Below are 14,584 nucleotides of genomic sequence, written 5' to 3'. Positions count from 1 at the left end.
TAAAGAATATTCCGATCTTTCATTCTCCCTTCCAAATGAACAACTTCACATTTTCCCACATTCTACTCCACTTACCAACTTTGCTCCCATTGATTCAGCCTATCAATATGTCTGTGTAAACTGTTTGTATCCCTCACACAAACTGCCGTTCCACCTATTTTGGAATAGTACATTCACTTCTTTCCTCCAAATCATAAATATGTTGTAAACAGTTGCAGTCCCAGCACTGAACCCTGTGAAATCCCACAGGCCACAGAACTGAAAATAACCCTTTATCCCCAACTCGTAGTTTCCTACCCATGAACCAATTCTGTATACATGCCACCATACTGCCTCGAATAGCATGGGCTCTTACCATATAACTTAACCTTTTGTAGGGGTACCTTGTTGAATGACTGCCTGAAATCCAAATATGACACATCTACTGGTTTCCCTTTGTCCACTCTCTTTGAAACTATCTCAAAAAACTTTATTAAATTAATCAACCATAATTTCCCTTTCATACTGATGCTGATTGGCTTATGATTGTCCAAATGTTCTTCTGTTAATTCATTAATAATTATTCCAATACTTTTCCAACGATAGATGTCAGGCTAATTTTCACTTTTTGTCTTCCTTTTTTTGAATAACAGTTTGAAACACATTAGCAGTATCTTCTAGTACTTCTCCAGAATCTAAGGATTTTTGGAAATTTACATGCATCCACTATTTTGCAAAGTTGCTATTAAAAAGGAAGAGGAGTTGTCCATCTTAAACAGTATTAAGTTAGATAAGTCCCCGCCTCCTCTTGGGATCTATCGCAGAATATTGAGGGGGCAAGAGCACAAATTGCTGGAGCTTTGACAGTCATCTTGATATCCTCTTTGGCCATGGGTGTGATCCCAGAGGACTGGAGAATAGCCAATGTTGTCCCATTGTCTAACAGGGATAGCAGGAGGAATCCTGGAAATTACAGGCCTGTGGGGCTCACGTCATGGTAGGGAAATTATTGGAAAAGATTCTCAGGGGCAAGATCTACTTGCATTTAGAAGCAAATGGACTTATTAGATATAGACAGCATGGTTTTGTGTGGGTGAGGTCATGCCTCACTAACTTGATTGAATTTTTTTGAGGAGGTGACGAAGGTGATTGATGAGGGAAAAACGGTTGTCAACATGGGCTTCAGTAAAGCCTTTTCAAGGTCTGTCACGGCAGACTGGTCAAAAGCAGAAGTCACATGGTATTAGGGCTGCCAAGATGGTGACAGAACTGGCTTAGTCATAGGAGACAGAGGGTAGTGGTGGAAGGTTGCTTTGCAGAATGGAGGGCTGTGATTAGTGGTGTTCCACAGGGATCAGTGTTGGGATCTCTACTGTTCGTGATCTACATAAATGGTTTGGAGGAAAACGTATCTGGTCTAATTAGTATGTTTGTGGATAATACAAGGATTGGTGGACTTGCAGATTGTGAGGAGGATTGTCAGAGAATACAGCAGGATATAGATCAGTTGGCGGTATGGGCAGAAAAATGGCAAGTAGAGTTTAATCTGGACAAATGTGAGATGATGCAGTTTGGAAGGTCAGGTATAGGTGGAAATTATACAGTGAATGGCAGAACCCTGAGGAGTATTGATATGCAGATGGGATCTGGGTGTGTAGGTCCACAAATCACTGAAGGTTGCAGCACAGGTAGATAAGGTAGTTGAAAAGTGTAATCCTTGCCCTCATTGGAAGGAGCATTTTTCATATGGATAGACAACTTATGCTGCAGCTTTATAGAACTTTAGTTGGGTCATACTTGGAAAATTGTGAACAGTTCTGGTCACCACACTCCTAGAAAGATGTTGATGCTTTGGAGAGGATACAGAAAAGGTTTACCAGGATGTTGCCTGGTATGGGGAAGTTTAGCTATGAAGAAAGGATGGCTAGATTGGGTTTGTTTTCACTGGAACGCAGGAGGTTGAGGGGCAACTTGAAAGAAGTTCATAAGATTTTGAATTCCTTGGATAGAGTGGAAAGTATGAGGCTTTTTTCCGGGTTGGAGGGGTGAATTACTAGGAGACACAGATTCAGGGTGCGAGGGGAGAGGTTTTCAAGAGATGTGTGAGGCAAGCTTTTCACATAGAAGGGTGATGTGTACCTGGAATGCATTGCCAGAGGAGGTGATGGAAGCAGACACAATAGCAGCATTCAGGAAGCATGGACGAATACATGAACGGCAAGGGAATAGAGGGATACAGGTCCTGTACGGGAAGACAGTTTTAACATGGAAGGCAGAAAATGGCGGCGCAGGCTTGGAGGACTGAATGGGCCTGTTCCTGTGCTGTATTGTTCTTTGTTCTATCTCTATAACTACCTCTTTTAGGATCCTAGGACTAATTTGTCTTTAGCCTCATTTAGTTTGTCTAATACTTCTTTAGTGATAGTGATGGTACTTAACTCCTCCCAATATTCCTGAGTATTAGTGTGATGTTCGATGTATTTTCACCACAAAGACTGATTTTTAACTCCTCTGTCATTTTCTTATTTCTCTTGTCTCCCCAGGATCATTTGCTAAGGGGCTGAGATCAACTTTGACCTGTTTTCCTTTTTATATATTTCAAGAAGCTGTTGTCAGTTTTTGAATTCCTCACTAGTTTCATAGTTTATTTTCTCTGTCTTTATGATCTTTTTAAGCCTGCTTTGCTGGATTCTGTACTTAAGCCAGTCTTTGTGGCCATCAATGACTTCGGCCTCCTTCTATGTACTTACTTTCAACTTAATACTCTCCATAACCTGGTTATAGTTGGTTTATCCCTCTCTTAGAATCTTTTGTCCTTAATGCGATGTACTTTTGCTGAGAGTTATGAGCAAGCAGGAGCAGACCTCCTCAAATGTCTGCTACTGCTTGCTTATTGTCTTTCCTGCTAATCTATCTGCCCAGTTCATTTTAGTTAACTCTGTCCTCATTTCATTGTAATTCTCTTTTTTATGTTAAACAAGATTGTTTTCAACCCAATATGAATATTAAATGCTATGATGTTATGATCACTACTTCCTATGGAATCTTTTACTTGGAGGTCATTTACTAAACCTGCCCCATTGCCCATCACCAGATCCAAGATGGCCTGCTCCCTGATTGGCTCTATAGTATATTGCTCTAGGAAACTATCCTTAATATGAATTCATTGTCATAGCTACCCTTTTTAATTTGAATAATCCTGTCAACATGGAGATTAAGATCATCCATAATTATTGTTCTCTTCTTTTTCCATGCTCCTATTATTTGTTGATTTACAGCCATTCCTACAGAGTGACTATTGTTTGGGGATATGTACACAATCCTCACTTATGTGTTCTTTCCCTTGCTGTTTTTTACAGAAGAGATTCATGAGGTTGATTCCAGAGTTGAGAGGGTTAGCTTATGAGGAGAGATTGAGTAGACTGGGTCTATATACACATTGGAATTTAGAAGAATAAGGGGGGATCTGACAGAAACATATAAAATCATGTAGGGGATAGGTTAAGATATAAGCAGGGAGCTTCTTTCCAATGGTGGGTGAAATTAGAACTTGGGGGCTTTCCCTCAAAATAAGGGGGAGCAGATTAGGACTGAGTTGAGGAGGATACTCTTCACCCAAAAGGTTGTGAATCTGTGGAATTGCTTGCCCAGTGAAGCAGTTGACACTATCTCGTTGAGTGTTTTTAAGGCAAAGATAGTTAGATTTTCAGCAGTGATGGAATTACTGAGTGGGTGGGTAACTGGACCTGAGTCCATGAAAGTGATCAGCCATGATCTTATTGAATGGCGGAGCAGGCTTGAGAGGCCAGATAACCTACTCCTCATATTCCTTATATTTTTATATTTACCTCCGCCCAAATGAACTGTACATCATTCAAGCCTAGATTGTCTCTCACAACTGTCCTCATTTTATTTCTTATTAACGGTGCTACCCGACCATGTTTTACTTCCCTACTATCTTTTCAAAAGGTCAGGTTTCCCAGAATGTTATGTTCTCAGTTTTAATCTCTTTGTAACCATGTTTCTGTAATGGCTATGACAACATATTACTTTGCCTCGACTTGCACCATCAGTACATTTACTTTATTCCAACTGCTTAATGCATTAAAATATGAAGTCTATAATCTTCAACACCGCAAGGTTGTGTACTCAGCTCCTTACTATACTGTCTATATACTCATTACTATGTGGCCAAATTTCATCCTTAATCCATCTATACGTTCGTTGATGACACCACCATTGTTGACTGGATTTCAAACAATGACGAGACAAAATGCAGATAGAGTGCTTGGTAGCATAGTGTGAAGATAACAATCTCTCCCTCAACATCAGCAAAATGAAGGAGCTGGTCATTGACTTCAGGAAGTCTATATACTTGGTATGGAAACTGCTCTGCCCAGGAACATAAGAAACTACATAAGAAACTACAGAGAGTTATGAACACAGCTTAGACCATCACACAAGCCATTGACTCCATCTATATTTCCCAATGTCTCAGGAAGGCAGCCAACATCATCAAAGCCCCCTCCCACCATGGTTATTGTCTCTTATAGCCTCTTCCATCTGGCAGAAGGTGCAAACATTTAAACACGTGCCAACAGATTCAAGAACAGCTTCTTTCCTGCTGTTGTAAGACTTCTGAATGGTCCTCTCTAATTTTCAATCCAATGTTGGCCACAACATTGTATTCCTTGCTCTGTTCTGTTACTTTAATGCACTTTGTATGGTATTATCTGCCTGTACAGAGCACAGAACAAAACTTTACACTGTACCAAGGTACATGTGACAATAATAAATCAAATCAATAATAATAAATTCAATTAATTACAATGACATATTAGTACACTAACTGGTTGAGAAAAACTGGCAAATAGATTTCACTTTGGGAAAATGTGAGATTATCCTCTTTGGATAAAAAGAGAATGGAATCGTGTGCTTGAGGTCCAAAGGGACTTGTAGGCCTCAGTATGCAGTTCATTAAATGCCATGCACAGATAGAGAAGTCAATTTAAAAGGCTAATGGAATGCTTGTCTTTATATTTTGAGTATTTCAATATGAATGAATGGAAATTGAGTTTCAGATATTTAGTTATACCACATGTAAAGGACTCAGAGCAGTTCTGAGCACCAGGCTTTAGGGAGGATATGATAAGTCAGAGGGAGTGCAATGTAGGAGAAAGTGAGGACTGCAGATTCTGGAGATCAGAGCTGAAAATGTGTTGCTGGAAAAGCGCAGCAGGTCAGGCAGCATCCAGGGAACAGGAGAATCGACGTTTTGGGCATACGCCCAGGAATCCTGAAGAAGGGCTTATGCCCGAAACGTCGATTCTCCTGTTCCCTGGATGCTGCCTGACCTGCTGCGCTTTTCTAGCAACACATTTTCAGGAGTGCAATGTAGGTCCACTAGAATATACCTAGAGCCCAAGAGTTAAATTGTGAAGAGAAATTCCACAAAATTGGGCGGCAGTTCCTGGCATTTAGATGGTTTGATAAAAGTTAAGATATTAAGAGCAGGTAAAGTCACCACTGTCCTATCAGAGCAGAGGGCTGCTTTTTCATTAGAGACACACGTCTGGTGTTAGTTTAACCTGAGGGTCACCGTGCCTCAGGCAAGGGGAGAGTTAGAGAAGGAGAGTCCTTCATGTTAAATTCAGCTGGTGTGGCAATTGAACCCTTGCCATTGGCATCACTCTACATTGCAAGCCAGTTGAGAAAACCAACTGACCCCACATAGTAAGGGGGAACAGATGTGGTAGATAGTGAGAAACTATCTTCCTTGTTGGGGGAGAAAAGGACTAGGAAACTGCATCTAAAATTAGAACCAGAATTTCAGGTAGAGTAAGGGTGGCTCAATGGTTAGCACTGTTGCCTCACAGCACCAGGGACCTGGGTTCGATTCCAGCCTCAGGTAACTGTCTGTGTGGGGTTTGCACATTCTCCCCGTGTCTGCATGAGTTTCCTCCGGGTGCTCCGGTTTCGTCCCACTGTCCAAAGATGTGCAGTCCAGATGAATTGGCCATGCTAAGTTGCTCATAGTGTTAGGTGCATTCGGAGGGTCGGTGTGGGCTTGTTGGGCTGAAGGGCCTGTTTCCACACTGTAGGGAATCTAATCTTCAGGTAGAGTAGTGCAAGGTAGATGAATTGTCAGTTTTAAGTCTGATTTTTTTTTGTTAATCAGGCATATAAAAGGATATTGAGCAAACTGGGTTTATAGCTTTGGGTCACAGATCTATCACTGAATTGCAGAACAAGCTTGGGGACTAAAGCTTGGGCCTCCCATTGGTCCAAAGTTATTCTGTTACTCTCTCATTAAATATTGGTCCTAACCTTGCTTAGTGAAGTCCTTATATTCTTTGCAGGAATAATCCCAGCCCAAGCTGTTCCACCACCCATGTATCAAAACTGTTTCACCCCAAAATGTAATTTTGAGTCAACTGCATCTCACTGTTGAGCTTTCTTAAACTGTGGAATAATGGAACTTTACTGCATAGTAGGAGGCTCCTTGGCCCAACAGGTCTGTACTGACCTTTTTGAAGAGCAGTTATTCATCCTAGAGCTCTGCATTTTACCATAATCCTACAATTCTCACCTTCACATACTTTCAGGATGAATGTAAATGCTGAGTCAAAGTTCCACATTGTCCTGTTCTACAGAAGTAATGGTTGCCCAGTTCAAGGCTAAACTTTTTATTTGTCAGCTTACATTTCAGCAAAATTTTATGTGAGCAACCAAAAGAACAACCCCATTCTTAAACTTCAAACTGTAATCATCCCCCTTTCTGATTTGATGTGTTATATCTCCTCTGACTTCTTCACAGTTATTCCTCCTTTAGAACATCCTCAGTGATCTAAAGTGGCTGCTGCTTTGCTGACAAGAGCTTTTGATTAAAACTTTTAATGTTTGTTGTTGAATTGTCAATGTCTGATTGTGTGCAACAGCAATGATTAAAGTGGCTTAATATCCTGCAGTGTCGGTCTGTGAAGATCACCATTCTGGGAGATGAGGGCGTACCGATACAGGTAGATGGAGAAGCATGGATCCAGCCACCTGGGGTTATCAAAATTGTGCACAAAAACAGAGCACAGATGTTGACAAGAGATCGAGTAAGTGTGCAAACAACTTATTTCTAAATACCAAAGACACTGTTTCAATTCCTGTAAAATTGCCAGAGACTTTTAGAGATTCCAATTTGAGCTCTTGTGATGTTGCACACGGTGAGTAAAGACCAAGAAGTAATTTCAGGTAACATGAGGTGAAAGGGTCAAGGACACAAAAGTACTTTTGTCCCAATTTTCAAATCACATCTTCTGTCTTTATTTTAATTTGACTTCCAGAAACTTTGGAAGCAGATCTGGCCAGTGCAATGGAGTCTGTTCCAGGACTGGGGACTGTAAAATTGAGACTTGGCAGGAGGGTTTAATAGATTATTTTCAATACAGATTGGGCATTTGAGTTTATTATTAAGCAGCATACAGATCCCTTTATGGCGTTACTGGTTAAGGATCCCTGTAAGGTGGAACTGATTGCAGATCCCTGTAGGGGAGTACTGATTGCAGATTCCCTGGTACGGCAGTACTGATTACAGATTCCCCTGTAGGGATTACTGATTACAGATCCCTGTAGGTGAGTACTGATTGCAGATCCCTTTAGGGGAGTACTGATTACAGATTCCCCTGTAGGGATTACTGATTACAGATCCCTGTAGGTGAGTACTGATTGCAGATCCCTTTAGGGGAGTACTGATTACAGATTCCCCTGTAAGGGATTACTGATTACAGATCCCTGTAGGTGAATACTGATTTCAGATTCCCTGGTAGGGGAGTACTGATTACAGATTTCTATTGGAGGTTATTGATTAGGGATCTCAGTAGTGCAGTACTGATGACAGATCCCTGAAGAGGAGCACTGTTTATGGATTACTGTGTATGGCAGTACTGATTGTAAATTACTGTAGGGGAGTGCTAATTGGGATCCTTGTAGCACAGTACTGATCACAGATCCCTACCCAGTACAGTACAGATTATGGATCCCTGTGAGGGAGTACAGATTACAGATCACTGTGAGGGAGTACTGATCATAGATCACTGTGAGGGAGTATTGATTACGGGTTGCTGTGAGTGAGTATTGATTACGGGTTGCTGTGAGTATTGATTACGGGTTGCTGTGAGTGAGTACTGATCACAGATCACTGTGAGGGAATACATAGAACATAGAAAACTACAGCACAGAACAGGCCCTTTGGCCCACCATGTTGTGCCGAGATTTAATCCTAATGTAAAATATAGTAACTTAATCAACAGACCCCTCAACTCACTGCTATCCATGTGCATGTCCAGCAATCGCTTAAATGTCCCCAATGACTCTGCTTCCACCACCACAGCTGGCAATGCATTCACAACTCTCTGCGTAAAGAAACTACCTCTGACGTCTCCTTTATAACTTCCTCCCAATGTCTTCAAAGTATGACTTCTCGTACCAGTCAATCCTGCCCTGGGGAAAAGTCTCTGGCTATTGACTCTATCTATTCCCCTCATTATTTTGTACACCTCGATCAGGTCTCCTCTCTTCCTATGAGGGAAGTACTGATCACAGATCACTGGTGCGGGAGGACTGATTACAGAATGCTGAGAGGGAGTACTGATTACGGATCCCTGTGAGGGAGGACTGATTAAGGATCACCGTGAGAGAGTACTGATTAAGGATCACCGTGAGGGAGTACTGATTAAGGATCACTGTGAGGGAGTACTGATTAAAGATCACCGTGAGGGAATACTAATTAAAGATCACCATGCAGGAATACTGATGAAGAATCACTGTGAGCGAATACTGATTAAGGATCACCGTGAGGGAATGCTGATTAAGGATCACCGTGAGGGAGCACTGATTAAGGATCACCGTGAAGGAGTACTGATTAAGGATCACCGTGAGAGAGTACTGATTAAGGATCACCATGAGGGAGTACTGATTAAGGATCACCATGAAGGAAAACTGATTAAGGATCACCATGAGGGAGTACTGATTAAAGATCACCGTGAGGGAATACTAATTAAAGATCACCATGAAGGAAAACTGATTAAGGATCACCATGAGGGAATACTGATTACAGATCACTGGGAGCACTAATCACAGATTGCTGTGAGAGTGTACTGAACATGGATGCCTGTAGGGTAGCACTGATTACACATGACTGCAGTGCAGAACTGATTACGATCCAGGTCAAGGAGTACTAATGGCAGATTTCATTATGACCTTACTATTTAAGGGTCCTTGAAGGTGAGTACAGATTATGGATCCCTGTAGGGTGTTGCTGAATACAGATACCTGTAGGGTGGTACTGACTACGGAACGCTATAGGGTGGGACTGATTACGGATCCCTGTAGGGTGGTACTGATTACAGATCCCTGTAGGGTGGTACTGATTACAGATCCCTGTAGGGTGGTACTGATTATAGATCTCTGCAGGATGGTACTGATTACGGATCCCTGCAGGATGGTACTGATTACAGATCCCTGTAGGGTGGTACTGATTAATGACCCTTTAGGGTGGTACTGGTGACAAATCCCTGGAGGATGGTACTGGTTAATGATCCTGGTAGGGTGGGACAGATTACAGATCCCTGTAGGGTGGTACTGATTACAGATCTCTGTTGGGTGGTACTGATTACAGGTCCAGGTAGGGTGGTACTGATTAATGATCCCTGTAGGGCGATGTTGATTACAGATCTCTGTAGGATGGTACTGATTACAGATCTCCGTAAGGTGGTACTGATTACAGATCCTGTATGGTGGTATTAATTACAGATCGCTGTAGGGTGGTACTGATTACAGATCTCTGTGGGGTGGTCCTGATTAATGATCCCTGTAGGGTGCTACTGATTACAGATTCCTATAGGATGGTACTGATTACAGATCCCTGTTGGGTGGTACTGATTAATGAGCCCTGTAGGGTGGTACTGATTACAGATCCCTATTGGGTGGCACTGATTACAGACACCTGTGGGGTGGTACTGATTACGAAACGCTATAGGGTGGGACTGATTACAGATCCCTGCAGGATGGTACTGATTATGGATCCCTGCAGGAAGGTACTGATTACAGAGCCCTGTAGGGTGGTACTCTTGACAAATCCCTGTAGGATGGTACTGGTTAATGATCCTGGTAGGGTGGGACTGATTACAGGTCCCTGTAGGGTGGTACTGATTACAGATCTCTGTTGGGTGGTACTAATTACAGGTCCTGTATGGTGGTATTGATTACAGATCCCTGTAGGGTGATACTGATTACAGATCCCTGTAGGGTGGTACTGATTACGGATCCCTGTAGGATGGTACTAATTAATGATCCCTGTAGGGTGGCACTGATTAATGATCCCTGTAGGGTGGCACTGATTATGGATCCCTGTAGGGTGGTACTGATTACAGATTCCTTTCGGGTGGTACTGATTGATGATCCCTGTCAGGTGCTACTGGTTACAGATCCCTGTAGGATGGCAGTGATTTCAGATCCCTATAGGGTGGTACTGATTACAGATCAGTGTAGGGTGGTACTGATTACAGACACCTGTAGAATGGTAGTGATTACGGATCCCTGTAGGGTGGTTCTGATCAATGATCCCTGTCGGGTGGTACTGATTACACATCCCTGTAGAATGGTACTGATTACACATCCCTGCAAGATGGTACTGATTACAGATCCCTGTAAGCTGGTACTGATTACAGATCCCTGTAGGTTGGTACTGATTACAGATCCCTGTCGGGTGGTACTGATTACGGATCCCGGTAGGGTGGTACTGATTACAGACACCTGGAGAATGGTACTGATTACAGATCCCTGTAGGATGGTACTGATTACAGATCAGTGTAGGGTGTTACTGATTACAGATGCCTGTAGAGTGGTTCTGATTACAGATCTCTGTAGGGTGGTACTGATCAATGATCCCTGTCAGGTGGTACTGATTACACATACCTGTAGAATGGTACTGATTACAGATCCTGTATGGTGGTACTGATTACAGATCCCCTGTCGGGTGGTACTGATTAAAGGTCCCTGTAGAATGGTAGTGATTTCAGATCCCTATAGGGTGGTACTGTTTACAGATCAGTGTAGGGTGGTACTGATTACATACACCTGTAGAATGGTACTGATTACAGATCCCTGTAGGATGGTACTGATTACAGATCTCCATAGGGTGCTACTGATTACAGATCTCCTTAGGGTGCTACTGATCACAGATCCTGTATGGTGGTACTGATTCCAGATACCTGTAGTGTGGTACTGATAACAGACCCGTGTTGTTTGGTACTGATTACAGATCCCTGTAGGGTGATAATGATTATGGATCCCTGTAGGATGGTACTCATTAGTGATCCCGGTCGGGTGGTACTGATTAATGATCCCTGTCGGGTGGTACTAATTAATGATTCCTGTCGGGTCGTACTGATTACAGATCTCCATAGGGTGATACTGATTACAGATCCTGTATAGTGGTACTGATTACAGATCCTGTATGGTGGTATTGATTACAGATCTCTGTAGGGTAGTACTGATTACAGATCTCTGTAGGGTGGTACTGATTACAGATCCCTATAGGGTGGTACTGATTACAGATCCCTTTAGGGTGTCCTGATTAATGATCCCTGTCGGGTGGTACTGATTCCAGACACCTGTAGAAAGATTGTGATTACAGATCCCTGTAGGATGGTACTGATTACAGGTCTCCGTAGGATGGTACTGATTACAGATCCCTGAAGGGTGGTACTGATTGATGATCCCTGTTGGGTGGTACTGACTACAGACACCTGTAGAATGGTACTGATTACAGATCCCTGTAGGGTGGTTCTGATTACACATCTCTGTAGGGTGGTACTGATCAATGATCCCTGTCGGGTGGTACTGATCAATGATCCCTGTCGGGTGGTACTGATTACAGATCCCTGTCAGATGGTACTCATTAATGATCCCTGTAGGTTGGTACTGATAAGAATCTAGAGGTAGAGGTTTTTCCGAATGTTAGTGGGGATGAGGAAGGAGAAGATAATGATTGGATCTTAAATAGGTCATTGGAGGGGATGGATTATATTCAGGATAACACAAACATTTCGGATTGCCCAAATGGGTCGGTAACAGAGTTAATTAGTTTAATTGAAGGAGATTTGGGCAGAAATAAAACGGGTAGGAAGGATCACGAAAAGATTATGACAGTGATCCTGGATAAAATAGGAAACAAGAAGAAGGAAAGGACTAGTATTAAGACAAAGTACAATAAACGGATAAATTTTAATTTAAGGGATAGTGGATTAAGGAAAAATAAGAAGATTAATGAAGCAAAGAAAAGATATAGTAAGAAGAAGGGTAAATTTAAAGAAATACAGGTCCTGTATAAAACAAAAAGACAGTATTTGGCTAGAACCTTAATGGGGGCTCCAGTTAGGAGTAAATGCCCCCTGGATAAGGAGGAATTAGAAGATCATTTTAAGGAAAGATTAACGAACGTAAACGAGAAGAACAACCTGAGAGGGTTTGCTAAATATAGGAGTCAGGAAGAAGGGTCCCAGTTCGCTGCTCTAACCGGTCCCGTAACGGTGGAGGATGTCGATCATGCCATTAAGGCGATGGATGTGAAAACCGCTGCGGGGCCGGATGGGGTGACGATGGGAGATATAATTAAAGTCTTTAATAAGGATAATTCGCTGCTGCCTAGGTTATATTCTATTTGGGTTATAAAGGGCAAGATTCCAGACCAACTTAAGATCAGTAGGACGGTTCTTATCCCGAAAGTGAGCAAGGAGGAAGAATTGAAAGATATTAATAACTGGAGGCCGATTACAATCGGCCCGATATTGCTCAGGATTTTTACCAAAATTATGGCGAATAAGTTGAGTAAAGCAATTAATTTAAACAAGCGACAAAAAGGGTTTATGACAGGTATCTCGGGGTGCGAAGAAAATATTAAAATATTGGAAGATATTATAAACGGGGCGAAAAGGAATAGAAGGGACCTGGTTGTAGTCTTTATAGACTTAGCCAAGGCTTTTGATACCGTGGGACATAAACTAATTGTTACTGCGCTTAAAAGACTCCAGCTTCCGGTGTTATTTATACAATTAATTAAGGATCTTTATGAAAAGAACTTTACCCATGTTGAAGATTTTAATTGTAAAACCGAAAATATTCCAATTTTATGTGGAGTAAAGCAAGGTGATGCTTTATCACCAATTTTATTCAATATTATTATGGATCCATTGATTTGCACTATCGAGGAAAAACAAAAGGGAATATTTTTGGGAGAGGAAGGGAATAGGTGCCATTGTGCAACATTGGCGTTTGCAGATGACATCGCCCTGATCAGCCAGTCGTATGAAGGGATGGTATTTAATTTAAAGATAGTTGAAAGATTTTGTAGAAATACGAGGCTAGAGGTTAACATTAAAAAGACAAAAGGATTTTACTTCACCTATAAAAATAAGACCTTTATATTTAATGATAGGTTAAATTGGAGGTTTAATGACGGGAATATACAGTTTATAGAGCCTGGGACTATGGACAAATATTTAGGGGCTAAGATCGACCCCTGGTTGGGGATCGGTAAAGCCGATTGGGAGAATCAACTGGAGATATGGTTGGGGAATTTAAAGAGTTCTCCCCTTAAACCCGTCCAAAAATAGAACTTTTAAGAATGTATTTTATTCCTAGATGATTTTAATACTTGGTTTTATTGGAGGTTTCTCTAAATTATTTAAGTAGATTGGATAATATTATAAAGTGTGCGATTAAGGAGATTCTACACCTTCCACAATCCATCACAGATGGTGTTTTTGTGCCAAATCTCGTGATGGTGGCCTTGCCATAAGTCGGCTGTCAACGTTTATTCCGATATCGATAATGAGGAAGTATGGGACGCTACTGAAGTCAGAAGACGAGGTGTTGCATGCATCATTTCGGTTTAATGGAAGGAGCGTGGTGGAGAGAATGCATAGATTGAGCAAGTTGAAAATGATGGAGAACATTTGGGACCCGAACATTATTCGAGGATCGGAGGAGATGGATACTATCATTGATAGTAGTGAAGACGGTTTGGAGGAATATGCGAGTACTAACTACGCAAGCTGGAGGGCAATTGAGATGCAAAAATGGATGGCCCTTCCCTGTCAAGGGGCAGGAATTCACTATTTTAAAAATGATAGTATATCCAATAGTTGGCTGCAGAGAATGCAATTCATGAAATCGTCCAAAGTGATTCGTTCACTTTTGTTAAGAACCAATTTGTTTCCAACAAGGGCGTCGTTGTCTTACGGCAGGCCGTTTAATATCAAAACCTGTAGACGGTGTAATGAAGTTTCGGAGACGTTAGCACATATTTCGGGATGGTGCCCTTATATGAATAATATGCGGATTAAGAGGCACAATAAAATCATAGATGAGTTAGTTGGGTTTGTGAAGAAGTTTGGATGGACAATCTTTGTTGAGCCATGGATCAAGGATAAGTCTGGGAAGCATTGGATACCAAATCTTATTTTGAAAAAGGAAATGCAGACCGTGGTAGTTGATGTTACCGTAAGGTCGGACTTTCAGATTAACTCTCTCGAGGATACTTGGGAGGAGAAGG

General features: G+C 41.8%; 1 protein-coding gene across 9 annotated transcripts in view; it reads left to right on the top strand.

Annotated features, from left to right (window-relative positions):
- Positions 1 to 14,584, top strand: part of dgkh (diacylglycerol kinase, eta) — a 566,607-nt gene that overhangs the window by 483,890 nt on the left and 68,133 nt on the right. For all 9 annotated transcript variants that reach the window (XM_043694440.1, XM_043694442.1, XM_043694441.1 and 6 more), the window contains one exon: positions 6,948 to 7,082. In XM_043694440.1, coding sequence (XP_043550375.1) covers positions 6,948 to 7,082 — 135 coding nt within the window. The remainder of the gene's footprint in view (positions 1 to 6,947; positions 7,083 to 14,584) is intronic.

The sequence above is a fragment of the Chiloscyllium plagiosum genome, chromosome 7 (genome assembly GCF_004010195.1).
Source record: "Chiloscyllium plagiosum isolate BGI_BamShark_2017 chromosome 7, ASM401019v2, whole genome shotgun sequence".
Lineage (NCBI taxonomy): Eukaryota > Metazoa > Chordata > Chondrichthyes > Orectolobiformes > Hemiscylliidae > Chiloscyllium > Chiloscyllium plagiosum.
The sequence above is the reverse complement of the archived record's forward strand: the minus strand, read 5'-3'. Positions and strand labels throughout refer to the sequence as shown.